General features: G+C 37.3%; 2 protein-coding genes across 2 annotated transcripts in view; both read left to right on the top strand.

Annotated features, from left to right (window-relative positions):
- Positions 1-21,293, top strand: part of LOC131129447 (microtubule-associated serine/threonine-protein kinase 3-like) — a 65,968-nt gene extending 44,675 nt beyond the window's left edge. The window contains exons 10-29 of the mRNA XM_058073031.1: positions 1,092-1,193; positions 4,148-4,280; positions 4,384-4,445; positions 6,457-6,548; positions 6,675-6,883; positions 6,978-7,116; positions 8,341-8,473; positions 8,566-8,731; positions 11,436-11,537; positions 11,625-11,747; positions 11,822-11,934; positions 12,733-12,899; positions 13,934-14,055; positions 14,129-14,329; positions 15,738-15,964; positions 16,038-16,160; positions 17,303-17,439; positions 17,541-17,725; positions 17,788-18,510; positions 18,781-21,293. Of these exons, the coding sequence (XP_057929014.1) occupies positions 1,092-1,193; positions 4,148-4,280; positions 4,384-4,445; positions 6,457-6,548; positions 6,675-6,883; positions 6,978-7,116; positions 8,341-8,473; positions 8,566-8,731; positions 11,436-11,537; positions 11,625-11,747; positions 11,822-11,934; positions 12,733-12,899; positions 13,934-14,055; positions 14,129-14,329; positions 15,738-15,964; positions 16,038-16,160; positions 17,303-17,439; positions 17,541-17,725; positions 17,788-18,510; positions 18,781-19,127 (3,606 nt within the window). The 3' untranslated portion in view covers positions 19,128-21,293. The remainder of the gene's footprint in view (positions 1-1,091; positions 1,194-4,147; positions 4,281-4,383; positions 4,446-6,456; positions 6,549-6,674; positions 6,884-6,977; positions 7,117-8,340; positions 8,474-8,565; positions 8,732-11,435; positions 11,538-11,624; positions 11,748-11,821; positions 11,935-12,732; positions 12,900-13,933; positions 14,056-14,128; positions 14,330-15,737; positions 15,965-16,037; positions 16,161-17,302; positions 17,440-17,540; positions 17,726-17,787; positions 18,511-18,780) is intronic.
- Positions 21,294-24,334: 3,041 nt separating this feature from the next.
- Positions 24,335-27,207, top strand: ndufa7 (NADH:ubiquinone oxidoreductase subunit A7). The gene is made up of 4 exons (XM_058073473.1): positions 24,335-24,441; positions 24,684-24,733; positions 26,779-26,916; positions 26,994-27,207. The coding sequence occupies exons 1-4, from the start codon at positions 24,391-24,393 to the stop codon at positions 27,082-27,084; spliced, it is 330 nt and encodes a 109-aa protein (XP_057929456.1). The 5' UTR covers positions 24,335-24,390; the 3' UTR covers positions 27,085-27,207.
- Positions 27,208-27,557: the final 350 nt, after the last annotated feature.

Raw genomic sequence — 27,557 nt, 5'->3', positions numbered from 1 at the left:
GAGACCGGAGTTCAATTCCACCCTCGGCCATGTCTGTGTGGAGTTTGCATGTTTTCCCCGTGCATGCGTGGGTTTTTTCCGGGTATTCCGGTTTCCTCCCACATTCCAAAAAAAAACATGCTAGGTTAATTAGCGACTCCAAATTGTCCATAGGTATGAATGTGAGTGTGAATGGTTGTTTGTCTATATGTGCCCTGTGATTGGCTGGCGACCAGTCTAGGTTGTACCCCGCCTCTTGCTTGAAGACAGCTGGGATAGACTCCAGCACCCCTGCGACCCTCGTGAGGGAGGATAAGCGGTAGAAAATGGATTTCTCCTCCTATTTTGTGTGGAAGTGGTAACTTTTTGGCTTCTTATTTTGTCTTTCCCCACCCTCGGTCATCTCTGTGTGGAGTTTGTCGACCCTTGTGAGGAAAAAGCGGTAGAAAATGAATGGATAATTATAATTATTTTTTATAATTATAATATAAATATATTATATAAATATAATAATTATAATAAATTTAATATACTCTTTTATAATTATATATAATTATATATAATAATATATATAATAATTATAATTATATAAAAGCGGTAGAAAATGAATGAATGAATATAATTAATATATAATAAATTACATAATTAATAATAATTACATATAATTATATTTTTAATAAATTTTAAGACCAGCTGACAAACTGCACTGTTGGTTTTGTTAGAGTTAGAGTTAAAGGATCCCATTGGGACCAGGATCCCCAACCTGGTCTTCGGCGGCCAAATCTGGTTCTTGGGACATGGAACCCCGGACGCCTCCCTGATGAGGTGTTCTGGGCATGCCCAGCCAGGAAAAAAAAGACCCCGGGGCAGACCCAGGACACGCAGCTGGCCTTGGGAACGCCCTTGGTGTCCTCCCGGTGGAGCTGGAAGAGGTGGCCGGGGACCGGGGACCGGGAAGACCGCTTACCCCCCTGCGACCCGGACCCGTATAAGCGACGGAAAATGAATGGATGGATGTCATATTTTTAGTTCGGACTCACTGTATAAATAAACTTGACATTTTTCTCCTTGCGCCCCCCCCCTCGTCCCCCCGCCCCCATGCTGTTTTCCAGGCTTACGAGCGCTCGGAAAGCGAGGAGGTGACTGTCATCATCCAGCTGGTGAGGAAGATCCTCATCGTAATCTCTCGGCCCGCCCGCCTCCTCGAGTGTCTGGTAAGCAGAGACGTCTAATTGAAAATGACATGGATTTGACTGAAATGGGGCGAAGTGAGCTCGTTGTGAAATAACACCAAAATTAGATGGCGTTCTTGAGTGGTTATTCGTGGAAGCAAAATGGGATGCTCATCATCTGTGTGAAAGGACTTGAATACGACTTAACTCATTTTGCCTTCGGAAACCAACACTGCTGGTTGACCTGGGTTGGGACTGGTCTTCCATAAGTGGGTAAAAAAAATGACCCATACTAGAATCAATGCCTTTTTATTCCACTTTTTGCCATTTTGGTTCGTAATAATCACTTCTATGATATTTAGTATTATATTTAGGACCACACAAGAATGATTTCATGTTAGAAACATCTTCATTTTTCACTTTTTTTACATCTTTGAAAAAGAAAATGACCCCGTACAACAATAGAAAATGTGAGGATCCATTGTGTGTAGCATAAAGGGAAGTTAAAAATGTGAACGGCATGATATCAAAAATATGTTTTTTAGGAATACCTGGAATATGAAATGATAAAAAAAAATTTCATTATGAAGATACAGTGGGGCAAAAAAGTATTTAGTCAGCCACCAATTGTGCAAGTTCTCCCACTTAAAAAGATGAGAGAGGCCTGTAATTTTCATCATAGGTACGCTTCAACTATGAGAGACAAAATGAGAAAAAAAAATCCAGATAATCATATTGTTTGATTTTTAAAGAATTTATTTGCAAATCATGGTGGAAAATAAGTATTTGGTCAAAAACAAAAGTTCATCTCAATACTTTGTGATATACCCTTTGTTGGCAATGACAGAGATCAAACGTTTTCTGTAACTCTTCACAAGATTTTCACACACTGTTGTAGGTATTTTGGCCCATTCCTCCATGCAGATCGCCTCTAGAGCAGTGATGTTTAGGGGCTGTCGCTGGGCAACACGGATTTTCAACTCCCTCCAAAGATTTTCTATGGGGTTGAGATCTGGAGACTGGCTAGGCCACTCCAGGACCTTGAAATGCTTCTTATGAAGCCACTCCTTCGTTGCCCGGGCGGTGTGTTTGGGATCGTTGTCATGCTGAAAGACCCAGCCACGTTTCATCTTCAGTGCCCTTGCTGATGGAAGAAGGTTTTCATTCAGAATCTCACGATACATGGCCCCATTCATTCTCCCATTTACACGGATCAGTTGTCCTGGTCCCTTTGCAGAAAAACAGCCCCAGAGCATGATGTTTCCACCCCCATGCTTCACAGTAGGTGTGGTGTTGTTTGGATGCAACTCAGCATTCTTTCTCCTCCAAACACGACGAGTTGAGTTGATACCAAAAAGTTCTATTTTGGTTTCATCTGACCATATTACATTCTCCCAATCCTCTTCTGGATCATCCAAATGCTCTCTAGCAAACTTCAGACGGGCTTGGACATGTACTGGCTTCAGCAGGGGGACACGTCTGGCACTGCAGGATTTGAGTCCCTGGCGGCGGAGTGTGTTACTTATGGTAGCCTTCGTTAATATGGTCCCAGCTCTCTGCAGGTCTTTCACTAGGTCCCCCCGTGTGGTTCTGGGATTTTTGCTCACCGTTCTTGTTATCATTTTGACCCCACGGGGTGAGATCTTGCGTGGAGCCCCAGATCGAGGGAGATTATCGGTGGTCTTGTAGGTCTTCCATTTTCTCACAATTGCTCCCACAGTTGATTTCTTCACACCAAGCTGCTTAACTATTGCAGATTCAGTCTTCCCAGCCTGGTGCAGGTCTACAATTTTGTTTCTGATGTCCTTTGACAGCTCTTTGGTCTTGGCCATAGTGGAGTTTGGAGTGTGACTGTCTGAGGTTGTGGACAGGTGTCTTTTATACTGATAACCAGTTCAAACAGGTGCCATCAATACAGGTAACGAGTGGAGGACAGAGGAGCTTCTTAAAGAAGAACTTACAGGTCTGTGAGAGCCACAAATCTTGCTTGTTTGTAGGTGACCAAATACTTATTTTCCACCATGATTTGCAAATAAATTCTTTAAAAATCAAACAATGTGATTATCTGGATTTTTTTTTCTCATTTTGTCTCTCATAGTTGAAGCGTACCTATGATGAAAATTACAGGCCTCTCTCATCTTTTTAAGTGGGAGAACTTGCACAATTGGTGGCTGACTAAATACTTTTTTGCCCCACTGTATTTCAAGAAAACAACCTGACCGGGTCATTTTTGACCCACTTATGGAAGGTTGGGGTAGTAACACAAAAACTAAAATTTCTTAAAATGTATAAAAGATTACTTAAAAATGTGAATGGTATGATATCAAAATCATGTTTTTTAGGAAAATCCAGAATATGAAATATAACAATTTTTCATTATGAAGATATTTTAAGAAAACAACTTGACTTGGTAATTTTTGACCCACTTATGGAAGGTTGGGGTAGTAACACAAAAACTAAAATTTCTTAAAATGTATAAAAGGTAAGTTAAAAATGTGAACGGCCTGATATCAAAAATATGTTTTTTGAGGAATACCTGGAATATGAAATGATTAAAAAAAATGTATTACAAAGATATTTCAAGAAAACAACCTGACCGGGTCATTTTTGACCCACTTATGGAAGGTTGGGGTAGTAACACAAAAACTAACATTTCTTAAAATTTATAAAAGGTAAGTTAAAAATGTGAACGGCATGATATCAAAAACATGTTTTTTGAGGAATACCTGGAATATGAAATGATTAAAAAAATTTCATTACGAAGATATTTCAAGAAAACAACCTGACATCTAAGGGTTAAAAGAAAGCAGGAAGTGAACAAATGTAACAGTTACTGATTGTAAAAGTACCAGATGGAGGGGTAGGATTTAATAAGCTTTGCTTCTTCCTACTCCTTTTGGACATGTTGAACTGTGAACTCATTATGGGATGCATTCAATTGTAATCTGATGCATGTTCAAATGAAATATTATTATTATTTTATTTTTTTTTTGCAGGAGTTTGATCCAGAAGAGTTCTACCACCTGCTTGAAGCAGCAGAAGGTCACGCCAAAGTCGGCCAGGGAATCAAATCGGACATCCCTCGATACATCATAAACCAGCTGGGCCTGACGAGAGACCTTTTAGAAGGTATAAAAAAAAAGGGCAAACCTTTTCGAGATAATTGCTGTAATATAATACGTACATCATAGACGCATTTGACTTAGTCTTGTTTTTTTTGTTTTATTTGTAGACATGGTGCACCTTGACCAGTATGATTACAGTCCCTCTGTGTCCACGGAGCCGGACGTGGAAGTGAGTCAATGTGACACCCCACAGTCATCTTTATACTCCTATTACCCAATATAGTCGACATAATAAGACAGAATACGACACATAAGACATAGAAAACATGTTTACCAAATTCTAAATACAATTTTAAACATTATGAAAGCCCTCTAAATATGAAATGACACCCTACAGTCATCTTTATACTCCTATTACCCAATATAGTCGACATAATAAGACAAAATAAGACATAGAAAACATGTTTACCAACTTCTAAATACAATTTTAAGCATTATGAAAGCCCTCTAAACATGAAATGACACCCCACAGTCATCTTTATACTCCTATTACCCAATATAGTTGACATAATAAGACAAAATACGACACATAAGACATAGAAAACATGTTTACCAACTTCTAAATACAATTTTAAACATTATGAAAGCCCTCTAAACATGAAATAACACCCCACAGTCGTCTTTATACTCCTATTACCCAATATAGTCGACATAATAAGACAAAATACCACATATAAGTCATAGACAACCTGTTTATTAGCTTCTAAATACAATTTTAAACATCATGAAAGCCCTCTAAATATGGGAAAAACTCAAAAACAAAAAATTCTTAAAATGTATAAAAGGTAAGTTAAAAATGTGAACGGCATGATATCAAAAATATGTTTTTTTTAAAATACCTGGAATATGAAATGATAAAAAATTTTCATTATGAAGATATTTCAAGAAAACAACCTGACCGGGTCATTTTTGACCCACTTATGGAAGGTTGGGGTAGTAACACAAAAACTAAAATTTCTTAAAATGTATAAAAGGTCAGTTAAAAATATGAATGGCATGATATCAAAAACATGTTTTTTGAGGAATACCTGGAATATTAAATGATAAAAAATTTTCGTTATGAAGATATTTCAAGAACCTGACCGGGTCATTTTTGACCCACTTATGGAAGGTTGGGGTAGTAACACAAAAACTAAAATTTCTTAAAATGTATAAAAGGTAAGTTAAAAATATTAATGGCATGATATCAAAAACATGTTTTTTGAGGAATACCTGGAATATGAAATGATAAAAAATTTCAATTACAAAGATATTTCAAGAAAACAACCCGACCGGGTCATTTTTGACCCACTTATGGAAGGTTGGGGTAGTAACACAAAAACTAAAATGTCTTAAAATGTATAAAAGGTCAGTTAAAAATATGAATGACATGATATCAAAAACATGTTTTTTGAGGAATACCTGGAATATTAAATGATAAAAAATTTTCGTTATGAAGATATTTGAAGAAAACAACCTGACCGGGTCATTTTTGACCCACTTATGGAAGGTTGGGGTAGTAACACAAAAACTAAAATTTCTTAAAATGTATTAAAGGTAAGTTAAAAATGTGAACGCCATGATATAAAAAATATGTTTTTTGAGGAATACCTGGAATATGAAATGATAAAAAAATTTCATTACGAAGATATTTCAAGAAAACAACCTGACCGGGTCATTTTTGACCCACTTATGGAAGGTTGGGGTAGTAACACAAAAACTAAAATTTCTTAAAATGTATAAAAGGTAAGTTAAAAATATTAATGGCATGATATCAAAAACATGTTTTTTGAGGAATACCTGGAATATGAAATGATAAAAAATTTCAATTACAAAGATATTTCAAGAAAACAACCTGACCGGGTCATTTTTGACCCACTTATGGAAGGTTGGGGTAGTAACACAAAAACTAAAATTTCTTAAAATGTATAAAAGGTAAGTTAAAAATGTGAATGGCATGATATTAAAAACATGTTTTTTGAGGAATACCTGGAATATGAAATGGTGAAAAATTTTCATTAGGACAATATTTCAAGAAAACAACCTGACCGGGTCATTTTTGACCCACTTATGGAAGGTTGGGGTAGTAACACAAAAACTAAAATTTCTTAAAATGTATAAAAGGTAAGTTAAAAATATGAATGTCATGATATCAAAAACATGTTTTTTGAGGAATATTCCTGTTTCTGCTTTCCCTGTAGAATAAAACCCCCCAGGCGGTGACCCCAACACGGCGGAAACCTTTAGAGAGTGATTTTGAGACCATTAAACTCATCAGTAACGGGGCCTACGGGTAAGAGGATTGTTTCTACTTCCTGTTCTATTCCCCCCTTGGTCTCAGTTATTATATAACTCTCATGGGGGGTATTATTATTATTATTATTATTATTATCTAATACAAAATCCTGATGTTTGACAGGGCCGTGTATCTGGTCCGCCACAAGGAGACCCGCCAGCGCTTTGCCATGAAGAAGATAAACCGTCAGAACCTGGTCCTGAGGAACCAAATCCAGCAGGCGTTTGTGGAGAGAGACATTTTGACTTTTGCCGAGAACCCCTTCGTCGTGTCCATGTTTTGTTCTTTCGAGACGAGACGTCACCTCTGCATGGTCATGGAGTATGTGGAAGGTAAGAGGGAATCAAACAGAAGCTTAACATCAAGGGGGGGGGGGGGATTCTAAATAGTTCATAATTAATAATTGTGGTTCAATACCTTTTGAAGGTGGAGATTGTGCCAACCTATTGAAGAACATGGGTCCACTACCTGTGGAAATGACAAGGATGTACTTTGCTGAAACCGTCCTGGCTCTGGAGTACCTTCACAATTATGGCATAGTACACCGAGATCTAAAACCCGACAAGTGAGTACACACCCTGGACTGGTGGCCAGCCAGCCAATCACAGGGCACATATAGACAAACAACCATTCACACTCACATTCATACCTATGGACAATTTGGAGTCGCTAATTAACCTAGCATGTTTTTTTGGAATGTGGGAGGAAACCGGAGTACCCGGAGAAAACCCACGCATGCACGGGGAGAACATGCAAACTCCACACTGGGATGGCCGAGAGTGGAATCGAACTTGGGTCTCCAAAATATAAATTTAAATCTAATTTGAATTCTAAATTTTAATTTTAATTTTGGAGACCCAAGTTCGATTCCACTCTCGGCCATCTCAGTGTGGATTTTAATTTTAATTTTAATTTTAATTTTAATTTTAATTTTAATTTTAATTTTAATTTTAATTTTAATTTTAATTTTAATTTTAATTTTAATTTTAATTTTAATTTTAATTTTAATTTTGGAGACCCAAGTTCGATTCCACTCTCGGCCATCTCAGTGTGGAGTTAAAATTACAATTACAATTAAAATTCAATTAAAATTTGAATTTCAATTGAAATGAAAAACTAAAATAATAAAATGAAATAAACTAAAATAAAAAAACACAGGGAGAACATGCAAACCCCACACTGGGATGGCCGAGAGTGGAATCGAACTTGGGTCTTCAAAATTTTAAATTGAATCTAATTTGAATTCAAATTTTAAATTCTAAATTAAAATTTTAATTTTGGAGACCCAAGTTCAATTCCACTCTCGGCCATCTCAGTGTGGAGTTAAATTAAAATTAAATTAAATTAAAATTAAATTAAAATTTGAAATTAAAATTTGAAATTAAAATTTGAATTTCAAATTTGAATTTCAAATTTGAATTTCAATTGAAATGAAAAACTAAAATAATAAAATGAAATAAACTAAAATAAAAAAACTATAAAAACAACTATATTAGGAAAGCAGGAAGTGAACAAATGTAACAGTTACTGATTGTAAAAGTACCAGATGGAGGGGTAGGATTTAATAAGCTTTGCTTCTTCCTACTCCTTTTGGACATGTGGAACTGGGAACTGATTATGTGATGCATTCAATTGTAATCTGATGCATGTTCAAATGAAATAAAACCATTACCATATTACTTTGAACCAGTATCCATATACCATATATTTACTTTGTATGTACCACAGTAGCTATAGAAGTAAATGATTATTTGAATGTGATTGATGTAATCCCCCGCCCCCCCAACAGTTTGCTGATCACATCCATGGGTCACATCAAGCTGACAGACTTTGGCCTGTCAAAAATCGGCCTGATGAACATGACCACCAACCTCTACGAGGGTCACATCGAGAAAGACACCAGAGAGTTTGTTGACAAGCAGGTCGGACGGCGAAAAGTTGGCAACATCTGGTATTTGTTTTTCTTTTTCTAAATGTTTTCTGTTTGGGGGGGGGGCGTGTTTGGTGTGTTCAGGTGTGTGGCACTCCAGAGTACATCGCCCCGGAGGTGATTCTCAGGCAGGGATATGGAAAGCCCGTAGACTGGTGGGCCATGGGGATCATCCTCTACGAGTTCTTGGTGGGATGTGTTCCGTTTTTCGGCGACACTCCAGAGGAGCTGTTTGGCCAGGTGGTCAGCGGTGAGCAGAAAACGATGCACAGTCGTCACTCTTCACTCTTATCACGCTTTATCAGAAATATATGAATAAACCATGCTGTTGTATGGTTGATTTGGTCTATTAACATTCTGAAATACAACGATTTTCAGGTTAAAAATTTTCATTTTATTTTTATTTTTATTTTATTATTTTTTAAATTTTCTTATTTTGTATATATATATATTTGTTTTATTTTTTGTATTATTTATTTTTATTCTTATTTTTTTTATTTTAATTTTTATTTTATTTATTTCAATTTTATTTTTTTTATTTATTTTTATTTATTTTTATTTTTATTTTATTTATTTTTTTGGGTAATAAGAGTGTTAATGTGACTATAGGGATGTTAGTTCACACCTAGAGGGCTCTAATAATGTTTAAATGTGACTATAGGGATGTTAGTTCACACCCAGAGGGCTCTAATAATGTTTAAATGTGACTATAGGGATGTTAGTTCACACCGAGAGGGCTCTAATGATGTTTAAATGTGACTATAGGGTTGTTAGTTCACACCTAGAGGGCTCTAATAATGTTTAAATGTGACTATAGGGATGTTAGTTCACACCTAGAGGGCTCTAATAATGTTTAAATGTGACTATAGGGATGTTAGTTCACACCTAGAGGGCTCTAATAATGTTTAAATGTGACTATAGGGATGTTAGTTCACACCTCAGGGGCTCTAATAATGTTTAAATGTGACTATAGGGATGTTAGTTCACACCTAGAGGGCTCTAATAATGTTTAAATGTGACTATAGGGATGTTAGTTCACACCTAGAGGGCTCTAATAATGTTTAAATGTGACTATAGGGATGTTAGTTCACACCTAGAGGGCTCTAATAATGTTTAACTGTGACTATAGGGATGTTGGTTCACACCGAGAGGGCTCTAATAATGTTTAAATGTGACTATAGGGATGTTAGTTCACACCTAGAGGGCTCTAATAATGTTTAAATGTGACTATAGGGATGTTAGTTCACACCTAGAGGGCTCTAATAATGTTTAAATGTGACTATAGGGATGTTAGTTCACACCTCAGGGGCTCTAATAATGTTTAAATGTGACTATAGGGATGTTAGTTCACACCTAGAGGGCTCTAATAATGTTTAAATGTGACTATAGGGATGTTAGTTCACACCTAGAGGGCTCTAATAATGTTTAAATGTGACTATAGGGTTGTTAGTTCACACCTAGAGGGCTCTAATAATGTTTAACTGTGACTATAGGGATGTTAGTTCACACTGAGAGGGCTCTAATAATGTTTAAATGTGACTATAGGGATGTTAGTTCACACCTAGAGGGCTCTAATAATGTTTAAATGTGACTATAGGGATGTTAGTTAACACCGAGAGGGCTCTAATAATGTTTAAATGTGACTATAGGGATGTTAGTTCACACCCAGAGGGCTCTAATGATGTTTAAATGTGACTATAGGGATGTTAGTTCACACCTAGAGGGCTCTAATAATGTTTAACTGTGACTATAGGGATGTTGGTTCACACCGAGAGGGCTCTAATAATGTTTAAATGTGACTATAGGGATGTTAGTTCACACCTAGAGGGCTCTAATAATGTTTAAATGTGACTATAGGGATGTTAGTTCACACCTAGAGGGCTCTAATAATGTTTAAATGTGACTATAGGGATGTTAGTTCACACCTCAGGGGCTCTAATAATGTTTAAATGTGACTATAGGGATGTTAGTTCACACCTAGAGGACTCTAATGATGTTTAAATGTGACTATAGGGATGTTAGTTCACACCCAGAGGGCTCTAATAATGTTTAAATGTGACTATAGGGATGTTAGTTCACACCTAGAGGGCTCTAATAATGTTTAAATGTGACTATAGGGATGTTAGTTCACACCTAGAGGACTCTAATGATGTTTAAATGTGACTATAGGGATGTTAGTTCACACCTCAGGGGCTCTAATAATGTTTAAATGTGACTATAGGGATGTTAGTTCACACCTCAGGGGCTCTAATAATGTTTAAATGTGACTATAGGGATGTTAGTTCACACCTAGAGGACTCTAATGATGTTTAAATGTGACTATAGGGATGTTAGTTCACACCCCGAGGGCTCTAATAATGTTTAAATGTGACTATAGGGATGTTAGTTCACACCTAGAGGGCTCTAATAATGTTTAAATGTGACTATAGGGATGTTAGTTGACGTCTAGAGGGCTCTAATAATGTTTAAATGTGACTATAGGGATGTTAGTTGACGTCTAGAGGGCTCTAATAATGTTTAAATGTGACTATAGGGATGTTAGTTGACGTCTAGAGGGCTCTAATAATGTTTAAATGTGACTATAGGGATGTTAGTTGACGTCTAGAGGGCTCTAATAATGTTTAAATGTGACTATAGGGATGTTAGTTGACGTCTAGAGGGCTCTAATAATGTTTAAATGTGACTATAGGGATGTTAGTTGACACCTAGAGGGCTCTAATAATGTTTAAATGTGACTATAGGGATGTTAGTTGATGTCTAGAGGGCTTTAATAAAGTTTAAAACCATATTTAGAAGGTTGTAAACAGGTTTTCGATGATCTAACCACAAACGTATTTCATTTGTAAATAGATAATCATAATAATAAATATAAATACTAAATATAATATAAATAATAAATTCTGTCATTTGTGAGAAGAATCGGCTTTTCATATTTTTTGTCATATCATTTTCAGATGAAATCATTTGGCCTGAAGGAGACGACGCCCTCCCAACTGATGCCCAGGACATGATCACCCATCTGCTGAGGCAAAGCCCCCTGGAGAGACTAGGAACTGGTACTGCTCACCGTTACATAAAAACGTGGTGCTTTTTTTCCGTTTGTGTTTAACGACGCAAATGTTAACATGATGTTTTGGCTGTAGGCGGCGCCTCCGAGGTCAAACAACACGCCTTCTTTGCGGATTTGGACTGGAACGGACTGTTACGACAGAAAGCTGAATTCATCCCTCAGCTCGACGCCGAGGACGATACCAGCTATTTTGACAGTAAGATGCTTTGGAGATTTGCTTTGGTTGTTTTTATGAAGTATTAACCGTTTTTTTTTTTTGCATCATTTCAGCTCGATCAGAGCGTTATCATCATATGGCATCCGACGAGGACGAGGAAACCAATGATGAAGAGTCTTCCCTGGAAATAAGGCAGTTTGCTTCCTGGTCGCATCGTTTCAGCAAGGTAATGAAAGCAGAAACCAGATCTTTCGAGGCACTCCAATGTGCTGATAAAAGCAGCAGGTAACTGACGTTTGTCGGTTTGTCGCCCGCTCTCTCAGGTATTATTGCTTAACTGATTCTGTACTCTTGCTGCTGTGCAATACAAATTTCCCCACTGAGGGACGAATAAAGGCATATCTTAATCTTATTATGTAAAAAAATATATTTATTTTTTTAATAATTATTTTTTATTTTATTTGTATTTTTATTTGTATTTTCATTGTTTTTATTTTATTTTCATTTTTATTTTTATTTTCATTTTTATTTTCATTTTTTATTTTTATTTTTATTTTTATTTTTATTTTTATTTTTATTTTTATTTTTATTTATTTATTTATTTATTTAATTTTTATTTTATTCTTATTTTGTTTTTATTTCATTTTTATTTTATTTTTATTTATTTTTATTTTTATTTTATTTTATTTTATTTTATTTTTATTTTTATTTTTATTTTTATTTTTATTTTTATTTTTATTTTTATTTTTATTTTTATTTTTATTTTTATTTTTATTTTTATTTTCATAGATAACATTAAGCATTTTGAATGATAATGACTAATGATCTCCACAGCAACAGGCTTTTATTGCAGCTCAATTAAAAATAGTCCCAAACATAAACACAGGCTACCGTTAGCAGCCATAACCTATAACTCAAATTCCGAAATGAAAGCAGAAACCAGATCTGTCGAGGCACTCGAATGTCCTGATAAAAGCAGCAGGAAACTGACTGACGTGTGTCGGTTTGTCGCCCGCTCTCTCAGGTTTACAGCAGCACAGAACACCTGGCAACGCCGTCCAACCTGAGCTTCTCTTCCGACCGCAGCCACAGCGAGGACAAAGAGGAGCGCGGGGAGGTCGGAGGGCACAGCCCCTCTGCAGGCCCAGCGGAGGGCGTTCTTGAGCCCCGGCTTCCTGGGCGCATGGCCAGGTAGGCACAAGTTTGTCTACGTTGGAAGACGCGTTTTTTTTTTTGTTCCTATTCAGTGGATACCTGCACATTTATGATTAAGCATTCACAGCATATTTTTATACTTATTTTTTGCTCATTTGTTACTTATTTTTTTCTTATTTTTCACAAATTTTTAACTTATTTTTTACACAGCAAAAACCCATAAGTAGTTAATAATTACATGATGTTATTGTTTGATGTTTACATCTTTATCCTTTACCAATCATGTTTTTGTTTTTTGTTTTTTTACTTATTTTGTTCCTTATTTTTTTCTTTTCTTTTACACAGCAAAAAACCCATAAGTAGTTAATAATTCCATGATACTACAGGTATTATGTACGGTACACACACTGTACATTGTTAGAAAGCACACAGTTTTTACATGTTTACATCTTTATCCTTTACCAATCATATTGTTTTTTTAACTTATTTTTTACTTATTTTTTTCTTTTCTTTTACACAGAAAAAAACCCCATAAAGAGTTAATAATTACATGATGTTGTTGTTTGATGTCTACATCTTTATCCTTTACCAATCGTGTTTTTTCCCTTATTTTTTTACTATTTTTTCTTATTTTTTACACAGCAAAAAAACCCATAAGTAGTTAATAATTACATAATGTTATTGTTTGATATTTACACTTTTTTTTCCTTTACCCATCATGTTTTTGTTTTTTTTTTTACTTATTTTTTCAATACTTTTTTCTTTTTTTACACAGCAAAAAACCCATGTGTTTTTTTTCCTTATTTTTTTTACTATTTTTTCTTATTTTTTACACAGCAAAAAACCCATAAGTAGTTAATAATTACATGATACTACAGGTATTATGTACAGTACACACACTGTACTTTGTTAGAAAGAACACAGTTTTTACATGTTGACATCTTTATCCTTTACCAATCATGTTTTTTTTTTTACTTATTTTTTACTTATTTTTTTCTTTTCTTTTACACAGCAAAAAACATGCAAACATTAGATGACATGACCTCCATTGTTGTCTTTTATTGTCGCAGCCTTTGCCCCCGACTGTCACCCAGCTCCTCCCAGTCTGAAAGGAGCAGCAGCCCCCTGGTGATGAGCAGCACTCACAGCTTGGAGATGATGCCCCGCTTTGCCGTCTCCACGGACGACGAGGGTAAATACAAATACAAACTTTTCAGGTCTGAGTGAGTCTTTTTAAGCCACGTCATTGGTCCTCTAACCTGCAGCCGAGGTGGTCGTTTCCAAACTGCGGCGAATCAGGATACGCAGCAACAGCACCGGGGCCAAACACTCCTCCCCCAAAGAGCCGGCTGGCCCCCGACGCTTTGGTAACCAGCTGGAGACCCCAGACAAACAGAGGCTGCCCTGTGGAGGAAAGGTTCCCAAGTCTGCCTCCGTCTCAGCTCTGTCTCTCATCATTACCACAGGTACACAACGTCGGCATCGGTTACTGGTTGGGATTCATCAGAATTGGTAATGGTAATGGTAATGGTAATGGTAATGGTAATGGTTTAATTTCATTTGAACATGCATCAGATTACAATTGAATGCATCCCATAATCAGTTCCCAGTTCCACATGTCCAAAAGGAGTAGGAAGAAGCAAAGCTTATTAAATCCTACCCCTCCATCTGGTACTTTTACAATCACTAACTGTTACATTTGTTCACTTCCTGCTTTCCTAATATAGTTTAATTTTTTTAATTTAATTTTAAAAATTGTAAAAATTTACATTTTTTTTAAATTGTAAATTTGTTTACATTTTTTATTTTTAAATTGTAATTTTTTTTTTAATTGTTATTTTTAAATTGTAAATTTAAAAAAATATATATTTTTAAATTGTAAATTTAAAAAAAAAATTTTTTTAAATTGTAACATTTAAAAAAATATATTTTTAAATTGTAAATTTTTTACATTTTTAAAAATACTCCTTTCCTCCCACGTTCCAAAAACATGCTAGGTTAATTAGCGACTCCAAATTGTCCATCGGTATGAATGTGAGTGTGAATGGTTGTTTGTCTATATGTGCCCTGTGATTGGCTGGCCACCAGTCCAGGGTGTACCCCGCCTCTCTCGCCTGAAGACAGCTGGGATAGGCTCCAGCACCCCCGCGACAGTATCACTCGGATACTGTGAACATCCAGCAGCAACACAACATTTTGGCATGACTACTATTTTGATGAAAAATATACTGAACCAGGGCTGCACAGAGACCGGGTGGTTTGCACACAGGCTTCACAGCTAGGAGACCCGAGTTCAATTCCATCCTCGGCCGTTTCTGTGTGGAGTTTGCATGTTCTCCCCGTGCATGCGTGGGTTTTCTCCGGGTACTCCGGTTTCCTCCCACATTCCAAAAACATGCTAGGTTAATTAGCCACTCCAAATTATCCATAGGTATGAATGTGAGTGTGAATGGTTGTTTGTCTATATGTGCCCTGTGATTGGTTGGCTGGCCACCAGTCCAGGGTGTACCCCTCCTCTCGCGCAAAAGACAGCTGGGATAGGCTCCAGCACCCCCCGTGAGGAAGGAAAAAGCGGTAGAAAATCATTGAATGAATGTTCTCTGTAGGCGGCATTATGAATTATCCTTACTGGCCTTTTTTGCAGTACATTTAGCCAGTGAAGATTGCTTTTATAGTTATTATCCCATATTTCCACACAATAAGTAAGATATGGTAGAACCAGAGAGCAATAAAGAGTGTGGAGTGATAATTTTGCTTTCTGGCCGCCTTATGTTGTATATTTGGAATATGAGCTTTTAAGGTTGTAATTAATTTGTAAACTGTGATTAATCTGTCGTACAAAATATTCAATCTGCGATCTCGCGTGCGTTTCAGATGACTCCCCTATTGGCCTCCAGGCCAGTCCGATCTCCCCACGTTCACTGTCCTCCAACCCCTCCTCTCGGGACTCCTCCCCCAGCCGCGACCTGTCCCTCAGTCCCGGTAGCTTCAAGCCGCCCATCATCATCCACACGTCCGGCAAGAAGTATGGCTTCACGGTGCAGGCCATCCGCGTCTACATGGGCGACAGCGACGTCTACACGGTGCATCACATGGTGTCGGTGGGTGCTCTCGTACGACTTTTTCTATTTGATTCGTTATTTTTGACGTCATCATGCGGTGTTGTTGCTGCAGAGTGTGGACGAAGGCAGCCCAGCCTACCAGGCAGGGCTTCGCACCGGGGACCTGATCACTCATGTGAACGGGGAGTCCGTGCAAGGCCTGGTTCACACCGAGATGATTGAGCTCCTGTTGAAGGTACAACTGGCAACGAAACACGAACACGAAACTCATCACGCAGCGACTTAACACTCAAAATGTGTTATGTGAAATATACAACTCATTTTGAAAATGGAAGAAAAAAGTTTTCTCATAATTCAATGCATCTAAGCCGAGGATTCGGTGCCCGCAGCGCCTCCCTCTGGATTCGTCTGGTGTAGCCAAAGCCATCCATTTTCTGTGCCGCTTTTCGTCCAATGAAATGCTTTGCTCCGGCACAATGCATTATAGGAAAATATTTTTTTTAAACAGTTTCATTTTAATCTCGTATATATAATTAATAAAAAAATAAAATAAAAATAATTAATAGTTAATTAATAATAAAAAATAATAGTTGAATAATAATAATAAAATAATAATAATAATAGTTAATTTATAATAAAAAATAATAATTGGCTATTAATTATTTTTTTTAATTATGAATTAACTATTGATTATTATTAATTACTATTAATTATTATTTTCTTTTTATTAACTAATTATTTTTTTATTAATTATATAACTATTATACTATATTAATACGAGATTAAAATGAAACTAGTCATGCAAAATGAAAAATAATAATTAACTATTAATGATTAACTATTAATTATTATTGTTATTATTAATTATTATTTTCTTTTTTATTATTAATTAACTATTAATATTTTTTTAATGAATTATATAACTATTATACTATATTAATACAAGATTAAAATGAAACTGTTTAAAAAAATATTTTCTCATAATGCATTGTGCCGGAGCAAAGCATTTTATTAATAATTAAAAAAAAATAAAAAAATAAAAAATTATAATTAACTATAATTTTTTTATTAATTAACTATTAAGTATTTTTTTCTTTTTTATTATTAATTAACTATTTTTTATTAATTAATAGTTAATTAATTAGTTAATATAATAATTAATATCGTATAATAGAATTATAATAGAGTCATAGTAGAAATAATATAGTATAATATAATTAATATAGTTACATAGTTATTATAGTTGCAACTTTTGAGTGTTAAGTCGCCGTGTGATGAATTAAGTTCTTAAGCTGAAACCGCAAATGACCTCCCGTCATTTCCAATGGGGTGACAACCGAATAAATGGGTACCCTGTACGAATGTGTAAACCCGCAGAGTGGCAGCAAGGTGGCGCTCCAGACCATCGCCCTGGAGAACACGTCCATCAAAGTCGGTCCGGCTCGAAAGACGAAACACAAAGGCAAGATGGCTCGCCGCAGCAAGAAGAGCCGGAGGAGGGATAACTACGATAGGTGAGCCCGGGATGGGTTGATTTTGCCGGGGTACCGGCTCGGGTGTCCGGGGGGTAAGGCCTGGGAACCTGGTCTGGATCTGGTTTGTTGTGACGCTTTAGGAGACGCAGCATCTTGAAGAAGCTCTCCAAGCAGAGCACGGTCATGCACAGCAGTCGTAGCTTCTCGTCGGGGCTCCACCATTCGGTTTCCTCCAGCGAGAGTCTTCCAGGATCGCCGACGCACAGCCTCTCCCCCGGACCCTCCACCCCCTGCCGAAGCCCCGCGCCGGACCATCAGGTCTTTGGTGAGTCTTTGTTGTTCTTCCGACGTCAGAACTTCAAATAATTAACTGGTTTTTCCTCCCAGATAATAATTCTCCTCAGAGCACGTCTCCTTGCTCCAGTTCTCCCAGTTCCCCCGCGGCCCACATCCGCCCCAGCTCCCTCCACGGCTTGGGCTCCAAGCTCAGCACTCAGCGCTACACCAAAGTCGGGCGGCGGAAGTCGACCAGCAACATCCCGCCTTCGCCTCTCGCCTGCTCCTCGTCGTCCTCGGCACAGCCGCTTTCTCCACAGCGCTCGCCCTCGCCGCTGCCGGGCTTCGCCAAGACGCTCCACTTCCACGGCAAAACCCTGTCGCCGCCGACGATCGTCAGACACGTCGTGCGGCCTCGCAGCGCCGAGCCGCCTCGGTCGCCGCTCCTCAAGAGAGTCCAGTCGGCGGAGAAGCTGTCTGGGATTTACCACGCCGATAAGAAGTCGTACACCCCCCGCAGGCACACCCTGGAAGTGCCGTTTTACGGCGAAGGGGATCTGCTCGTCGACTTTGAAGCCGAGGGGGCCGTGTCGGGGTCCCATTTCGGGGTTGACCACAGCCGTCTGGGGAGCTACTTGGGTGCCCAGAGGCTGTGGGACTCGGGGCTGGAGCGCTCCGAGCAGCTCGTGGTGATGCGGAAGCTCAACCTCTCCGAGCGCAGGGACTCCTTCAAAAAGCAGGAGGCGGTGCAGGAAGTGAGCTTCGACGAACCGGAGGAGAAGGGGGGCGGGGGCGGCGGCGCCCCCAGCGGCGGGGGCGGCGGCGGCCACAGCGGCGAGGGCGGCGGCGGCCACAGCGGCGGGGGCGGCGGCGGGGGCGGCGGCGGCCACAGCGGCGGGGGCGGCGGCGGCCACAGCGGCGGGGGCGGCGGGGGCGGCGGCGGCCACAGCGGCGGTGGCCACAGCGGCGGTGGCCACAGCGGCGGCAACCACAGCGGCGGGGGCGGCGGGGGCGGCGGTGGGGGCGGCGGCGGCAACCACACCGGCGGGGGCGGCGGCGGCAACCACACCGGCGGCTGCCACAAACCCGCGACTCAAACCCAAGCCCGACACCAGCTGCAGCACAGGACGGCTTTCGCTGGAACCCAAAACAGCGAGGAATCGGATCCGCCGGGACCCATCGTGAGGAGGTTCACCCTGGTGCCCCAGATTGCCGTGCAGGGCTCGACGGAGAGCGAGGAGCAGGACGAGTGGGAGCCGTGCTCCGACGGGGAGGAGTCCCAACAGGAGCTTACGGTCATGTCATCACATCAGCAGCAGGCGGAGCCCCTTCACAATAAAAGCCGCAATCAGGAAGAAGCCACTTCCGCTGAAATCGGACCTTCAGCAGAGAAGCCCGAGTGCAGACAGGAGATGAAGGAGATGAAGGAGGTGAAGGAGGTGAAAAAGTGACGACTGGTCTCACTCGGAGGGAGGAGGAAGACTCTTGAGATTTTACTTGAATTTTTTGTATTGTAAATATTAGCATATTAGCTTTTGTTGGAGCTGCTGCTCGTATTTATTACCGTTCTAAAGCTCCACGCACTAAAGTGGAGAAGAAGGAAGTTCTTGTTGGTTGAACAGCCAAGGCTCAACTTTTTTTGTATCCATAAAATGTGCTTTTTGCCTTTTTTTTTTTTTTTTTTTTTAATAAATGTATATTTTTAAATAAATCGCTGTGGTACAAAATAGTTTGATAAAGCTGGGAATTGTTACTGGACCAAAATGTTTTTATTCCCCACGTTTAGCTTCCATTAGATGTTGATGTCCAGAATCCTTCATCTGTAATTTCAGGTTTCATGTCTTTTTTTTTTTTTTAGAGGGCTGCACGGTGGTCGAGTGGTTAGCACGCAGACCCGAGTTCAATTCCACCCTCGGCCATTTCTGTGTGGAGTTTGCATGTTCTCCCCGTGGGTTTTCTCCGGGTACTCCGGTTTCCTCCCACATTCCAAAAACATGCTAGGCTAATTAGCGACTCCAAAAATTATCCATAGGTATGAATGTGAGTGTGAATGGTTGTTTGTCTATATGTGCCCTGTGATTGGCTGGCCACCAGTCCAGGGTGTACCCCGCCTCTCTCGCCCGAAAACAGCTGGGATAGGCTCCAGCACCCCCACAACAGTATCACTCGGATACTGTGAACATCCAGCAGCAACACAACATTTTGGCATGACTACTATTTTGATGAAAAATATACTGAACCAGGGCTGCACAGCTGGGATAGGCTCCAGCACCCCTGCGACCCTTGTGAGGAAAAGCGGTAGAAAATGAATGAATTGAGTTCTCCTATTTTGTGTGGAAGTGGTAACTTTTTGGCTTTTTATTTCTTCTTTCCCCATGCGTTCTCCCTGTGCATGCGTGGGTTTTTTTCCGGGTACTCCAGTTTCCTCCCACATTCCAAAAACATGCACCCCCACGACAATATCTCTGAACATCCAGCAGCAACACGACATTTTGGCATGACTACTATTGTGATGAAAAATATACTGAACCAGGGCTGCACAGCTGGGATAGGCTCCAGCACCCCTGCGACCCTCGTGAGGAAAAGCGGTAGAAAATGAATGAATTGAGTTCTCCTATTTTGTGTGGAAGTGGTAACTTTTTGGCTTTTTATTTCTTCTTTCCCCATGCGTTCTCCCTGTGCATGCGTGGGTTTTTTTTCCGGGTACTCCAGTTTCCTCCCACATTCCAAAAACATGCACCCCCACGACAATATCTCTGAACATCCAGCAGCAACACGACATTTTGGCATGACTACTATTTTGATGAAAAATATACTGAACCAGGGCTGCACAGCTGGGATAGGCTCCAGCACCCCTGCGACCCTTGTGAGGAAAAGCGGTAGAAAATGAATGAATTAATGAGTTCTCCTATTTTGTGTGGAAGTGGTAACTTTTTGGCTTCTTATTTTGTCTTTCCCCACCATCGGCCATCTCTGTGTGGAGTTTGCATGTTCTCCCCGTGCATGCGTGGGTTTTCTCCGGGTACTCCGGTTTCCTCCCACATTCCAAAAAAAAACATGCTAGGTTAATTAGCGACTCCAAAAATTATCCATAGGTATGAATGTGAGTGTGAATGGTTGTTTGTCTATATGTGCCCTGTGATTGGCTGGCTGGCGACCAGTCCAGGGTATACCTGTATACTCCTCTCTCGCCTGAAAACAGCTGGGATAGGCTCCAGCAAAATTTTTTTTGCTTTGGATTCCATAAACGCAACACAAAGACATTATTATAGGCTGCAGAATAGAATTGCTCATATACGGATTCGTGCTCACGACAGTTTTTTTATGTGAATGAATGCAAAGTCACAGCAAAATCTGCATATCTTCAGAGGTTAGGATCATCTTTTTTTTGGATTTTGGATGTTCTTATGTTCTGATGTGCTCCATAAAAAGCCAAAAATGGAGGTTCTTTGCAACTTGTATTTTACATAATATTCGTAATAAATGATATTTTGTATGTTTATTCTCATACAAGCTTGTATATGTGTGCGTGTTACTTAGCATTAACAGTGTCGGGATGTTTACAATGGAGTACACAAATATATTTTGTACCACTAAATATGGAAAATGTGTGTGTGTTGTACAAATGTATATTTTCAAGAATGGTACGCTCCGGGGACAATGACGACTAGTAGCAAACAGGAGGGATTATCGCTTAAGTTGCTGTTTAATGTAACATTATTGGGATAAGATTGAGTAGAGGATACTTTTACTTTTACCCCCCCCCCCCCCAAGTGATGTAGTCATGGTTATATGGATTTAAACACCCACGCCAAAGCCTTTCCATCTCCAGTTCAAACTGGAAACCTTTTAATGTTGTGTTCAAGTCCGCACCGAGCGTGTGATGGAATTGTTTACAAACCTGCGATATAATGTACTGTACAGTTTTTTTTTTGTGTGTACTCTATAATGAAAACTACTTTATTTCATACCACAAATTAAATTTACACGTTTTATTTGTAATTCAGTAATATTAATGCAAAATCTCCACGCTGAAAATGACTTGTGATGTGTTTACAAGTGCGTATAAAACAGGGTTGTTGTCATGTTTTTTTTTTTTTTTTTTTTTGGAATAAGACAAATGGATTGTTGGGCTCTTGGTATACTTTTACGTTTTTTTTTTCTGCAGGAGACTTTTTTTTTTTTTACCATGAAAGTATAGAATCATTGCAAATTTAAAAAAAAACACTCAATAAAATAACATAATAGGAATTCACTGCAAAAAAACACTTTGCACTAAAGCAGGGGTGGGCAAACTTTGACTCGCGGGCCGCATTGATATAACAAAATTTCGGGGGGGGGGGGGGGGGCAGACTATATATTTTACACGTAACAGTCCACCTGGTATTATTGTATCTGTAAAATTGTCATGCAATCTGCTATTATTATTTATTATTTTATATTTATATTTAAATTTTTAAAAATAATAAAATATTATAATAATTAAAATAAAATTAAAATAATAATTATTATATTATTATTATGTAAAATATGCAAATATAACAATATTATTATATATAATTAATATAATAATTAGCATTAATATAATTAATATAATAGTTATAATAATAATATAATAATAAATATTTTAATTTTTATTATTATTATGTGCTTGTGTCCCTTTTTTCAGGAGCACTTTGTAAACAACAGACCATGTCAAACAACGAAATTGATACAACCATCAAAAGGTTGGCTCAGGCCATGATGCCAGGTTGTATGTTGACTTTAAATTCAATACTTTGGAAAGATTGGGCGGGCCGTATTCAAACACTTGGCGGGCCGGATGTGGCCCCCGGGCCGTAGTTTGCCCACCCCTGCCTTACACCATCTCACTAAATGGTGCAAAAGGTCATTTGAGTTCAATTATTACATCTCTTAATGCAAAAACATCCCAAAAAAAAAAAGATTCAAATTAAGATACTCGACTCTTCAATTAAAGAATCGAATCATTTTGAGTATGTAACTGTGGTCAACATGTAACAAAAAGGCACATGTGATACTGGCGGGTTGAAGTGTAAACGTGCACGTGTTCTCCTGTGGATTCTTCTGTTCAGTGCATGCTGCATGAGAAAAGCACACATTGCGTAATACTTGACTGCATGGTATATTGGCGCCGTCGCCCGGTACTGTGTTTTCATGTTGGAATAAATACAAATTTGTATTTCTCCTGGATCAATCTTGTGTTTGACGTATTTTTAATTATAGTAATTTCCATACTTTTAAAGCAGGGATCCCCCGCCTTGATATGGAAGTTTAATTTAATTTGTTTTTTGATTTGCTTATTTATTTTTCCATCTTATTTTGTGTCGAAAAATAAAAATTGACATTAAACGATTATTTAATAATTTAATTATAAATAAAAATATTTTTTTCATTTGTTTTTTGATTTGCTTATTTATTTTTCCATCTTATTTTGTGTTAAAAAAATAACATTAAATATTTAATAATAAATAAAAATTCATTTGTTTCATTTGTTTTTTGATTTGCTTATTTTTTCCCTCTTATTTTGTGTCGAAAAATAAAAATTAACATTAAACATTTATTTAAACATTTATAATTAATAGTTAATTATATATATATATTTTTATTATTAATGAAATGCTTTGCTCCAGCACAATGCATTATAGGAAAGTATTTTTTAAAACAGTTTCATTTTAATCTCGTATTAATATAGTATAATAGTTATATAATTAATAAAAAATAAAAATAAAATAGTTAATTAATAATAAAAAAGAAAATAATAATTAATAGTTAATTAATAATAACAATTAATAGTTAATTAATAATAATAATTAATAGTTAATTAATAATAAAAAAATAATAGTTAATTGTTTTTCATTTTGCATGACTAGTTTCATTTTAATCTCGTATTAATATAGTATAATAGTTATATAATTAATAAAAAAATAATTCGTTATTTTTAAATAATTTAATAATGAATAAAAATGTATTTGTTCATTTGTTTCATTTGTTTTTTGATTTGCTTATTTATTTTTCCATCTTATTTTGTGTCGAAAAATAAAAATTAACATTAAACATTTATTTAATAATTTAATAATAAATAAAAATTAATTTGTTCATTTGTTTCATTTGTTTTTTGATTTGCTTATTTATTTTTCCATCTTATTTTGTGTTGAAAAATAAAAATTAACATTAAACATTTATTTAATAATTTAATAATAAATAAAAAATAATTTGTTTCACTTGTTTCATTTCTTTTTTTATTTGCTTATTTATTTTTCCATTTTATTTTGTGTTGAAAAATAAAAATTAACATTAAACATTTATTTAATTATTTAATAATAAATAAAATTTTATTTATAATAATTTATTATAATTTAATGTTTTATCAGAGCTTTTGCAAAGAACCAAAGCACTGAAAAAAAGGAGGGTATAGCAGAAGCATTGAAGACTAGTATAACATATATATATTAATATTTAATATAATTAATATGTATGAATATTTTTATTTTTATTTTTTTTATTTATATATATATATTAATATATTTATTTTTTAAGTTTTTTTAAATATATATATATAGAGAGAGAGAGATAAATTAAATCCATACAAGATGCAGTAACCCTCCCGCGCCACCAGGTAGCGGTATTGTGTAAGAGAACCGCACTGGCTACCAAAAGGAGGCGAAGAAGCGCGTGCCCTTCATAACAGCAAACATGGCGACTGCTACCAAAATTATTCAAAGGCTTCGAAATTTTCTATCAGGGGTAAGTCATTTAAACTTTGACACGTCTTAACTCCAGGACAGGACCATTATTATTATTATTGTATAGTTTTGACTTATATTGCAATTATTGCTGAGCGGGTTTAATTACGAGGCAGCTAAAGGGTCAGCGTCTGCTTGCTAGGAAGACCGTCGATAGTATTTCATGACTTCGCATGTAAGTTTGGCCTTTATTAAACCCTTTACAAATCTTTTAATGTAGTTCTGTTTTATTATTTTTTTTAGCATGACCTTCAGAGTAAGCTCCAACTACGGTACGAAGAGGTAGCCAAGAGGTGAGTTTATCATATTGAGAGGATGGAGACATAACCGGAAGTGCCGTTGTAACTCCTCTACTATTCAAAAGTGGTGCATTGTTTCATACCGCTAACTGTCCCCTGTTGTCATTAATGTCTATTATGGCATTAAAACAATAAAATGCCTTAAAAAATGCCTGCAATGACGAGTACTTGGTCCCAAGGTGGTTATCTTTGGGGATGAACCTTAAGTACCAATACTTCATAGTCAGACAAGTGTAAGAAGAAGTTAACCATTGTAAATAAACACTTGGGAGTATGGAGTATTAATCCTCTTGATGGCAGCCATTATAGAAAACAGGATCCAAGCCTTTAAAAGCCCATTAATATGCAAAATTAACATTTTAATGATGCTATGACAGTAATGTGTGATTCTAGTTCCTGTTTTTTGGGTAATTTATCTTTCAGCTTACTTTGCACTGAACAGGAAGTCACTTTGTTATCATGCCACGCTTCCTAGTCATAATAATAATAATGATGAAGAGGACAATATTAAAATGCAAAATTAACATTTTCATGATGCTATTGGTATTTTCTTGCAGCTTACTTTGCACTGAACAGGAAGTCACTTTTCCACACTTCCTAGTCATAATAATAATGATGAAGAGGACAATATTAAAATGCAAAATTTACATTGTGATGATGTTACGGCAGTGATGTGTGTTTCTAGTTCCTGTTTTTTTTGGTAATTCATCTTTCAGCTTACTTTGCACTGAACAGGAAGTCACTTTATCATGCCACGCTTCCTAGTCATAATAATGATGAAGAAGACAATATTGAAACGCAAAATTGACATTTTAATGATGCTATGACAGTCATGTGTGTTTCTATGTCCTCTTTTTTTAGGTAATTTATATTGCAGCTTACTTTGCACTGAACAGGAAGTCACTTTGTTGTCATGCCACGCTTCCTAGTCATAATAATAATAATAATAATGAAGAAGACAATATTAAAATGCAAAATTAACATTTTAATGATGCTATGACAGTAATGTGTGATTCTAGTTCCTGTTTTTTGGGGGTAATTTATCTTTCAGCTTACTTTGCACTGAACAGGAAGTCACTTTGTTGTCATGCCACGCTTCTTAGTCACAATAATAATAATGATGATGAAGACAATATTAAAATGCAAAATTGACATTTTAATGATGCTATGACAGTCATGTGTGTTTCGAGTTTCTGATTTTTGGGAAGTAATTTATTTTGCAGCTTACATTGCACTGAACAGGAAGTCACTTCGTTGTCATGCCATGCTTATAATGATGATGAAGAAGACAATATTAAAATGCAAAATTAACATTTTAATGATGCTATGACAGTAATGTGTGTTTCCAGATTTTTTTTTGTTAATTTATCTTTCAGCTTACTTTGCACTGAACAGGAAGTCACTTTGTTATCATGCCACGCTTCCTAGTCTTAATGATGATGATGAAGAAGACAATATTAAAATGCAAAATTGACATTGTGATGATGTATGGCAGTAATGTGTTTTTTTTTTTGTAATTTCCTTGCAGCTTACTTTGCACTGAACAGGAAGTCACTTTATCACGCCATGCTTCCTAGTCATAATAATAATGATGAAGAGGTCAATATTAAAATGCAAAATTGACATTGTGATGATGCTATGGCAATAATGTGTTTTTTTTTTGGTAATTTTCTTACAGCTTACTTTGCACTGAACAGAAAGTCACTTTGTTGTCATGCCACGCTTCCTAGTCATAATAATAATAATGATGAAGAGGACAATATTAAAATGCAAAATTGACATTGTGATAATGTCATGGCAGTGATGTGTGTTTCTAGTTCCTGTTTTTTTTTTTTGGTAATTAATCTTTCAGCTTACTTTGCACTGAACAGGAAGCCACTTTATCATGCCACGATATTAAAACGCAAAATTGACATTTTAATGATGCTATGACAGTAATGTGTCTTTCTAGTTCCTCTTTTTTTAGGTAATTTATCTTGCAGCTTACTTTGCACTGAGCAGGAAGTCACTTTATTGTCATGCCACGCTTCCCCCTCTAGGACGCAGCCGCCGCCTAAGCTACCAGTCGGGCCGAGCCACAAGTTTGCCAGCAACTACTATTTCACCAGAGATGGACGCAGAGAGTCCACACCTCCCATGGTCGTCATGTCTTCACAGAAGGCGCTCACTGCTGGCAGGTGAATGTTCGAGTCCCTCCAATATCATCTCATCAATATCGTTCATGTCGGGTTGTTTACAAATTCTTGTTTTCCAGCCAAGTTGCTGCTGTGGCGGCCAAGCCTCCAGTGACCCCCGGGGGTGTGTACAAGGAGCCGGAGCTCTCCACAGACGAGCCGTACCTCTGAGAGGAACGACCCTTTGGAAACCCCCCCCCTACCCACACCCACTACCCACCCACGCAGAGCTCTGTTCAGCGTTCTGTATATTGTATATTCCATAAGTGCAAATAAAATAACTTGAAATAGTGATTTAAGATGTTCATTTACTAATTTTGCTGCACAGTGGTTGAGTGGTTAGCACGAAGGCCTCATAGCTTGGAGCCACGAGTTCAATTCCAACCTCCGACAAAATCACGACAAAAAAAAAAAACAAAATTATGTCAGTTATGGTTGACTGGACACATAAAGTTAATTCAATTTATAAAAGTCATATGCTTGTCACACAGGAAGTGAAACACCCTATATGTAAATTTACAATGACAAAAGGAACTGATATTATGAAGTTAAAAACGTGTTCCAAATAATTTATTTTAATAATTTATGTGTTATAATATCTTCAAAAACATGAATGGCTACAGTAAAATCCATAGAATTTCTAG

This window comes from Doryrhamphus excisus, chromosome 5 (assembly GCF_030265055.1).
Source record: "Doryrhamphus excisus isolate RoL2022-K1 chromosome 5, RoL_Dexc_1.0, whole genome shotgun sequence".
NCBI classification, from domain to species: Eukaryota; Metazoa; Chordata; class Actinopteri; order Syngnathiformes; family Syngnathidae; genus Doryrhamphus; species Doryrhamphus excisus.
Note: the sequence above shows the minus strand (reverse complement) of the source record. Positions and strands in the feature narration are given on the sequence as shown.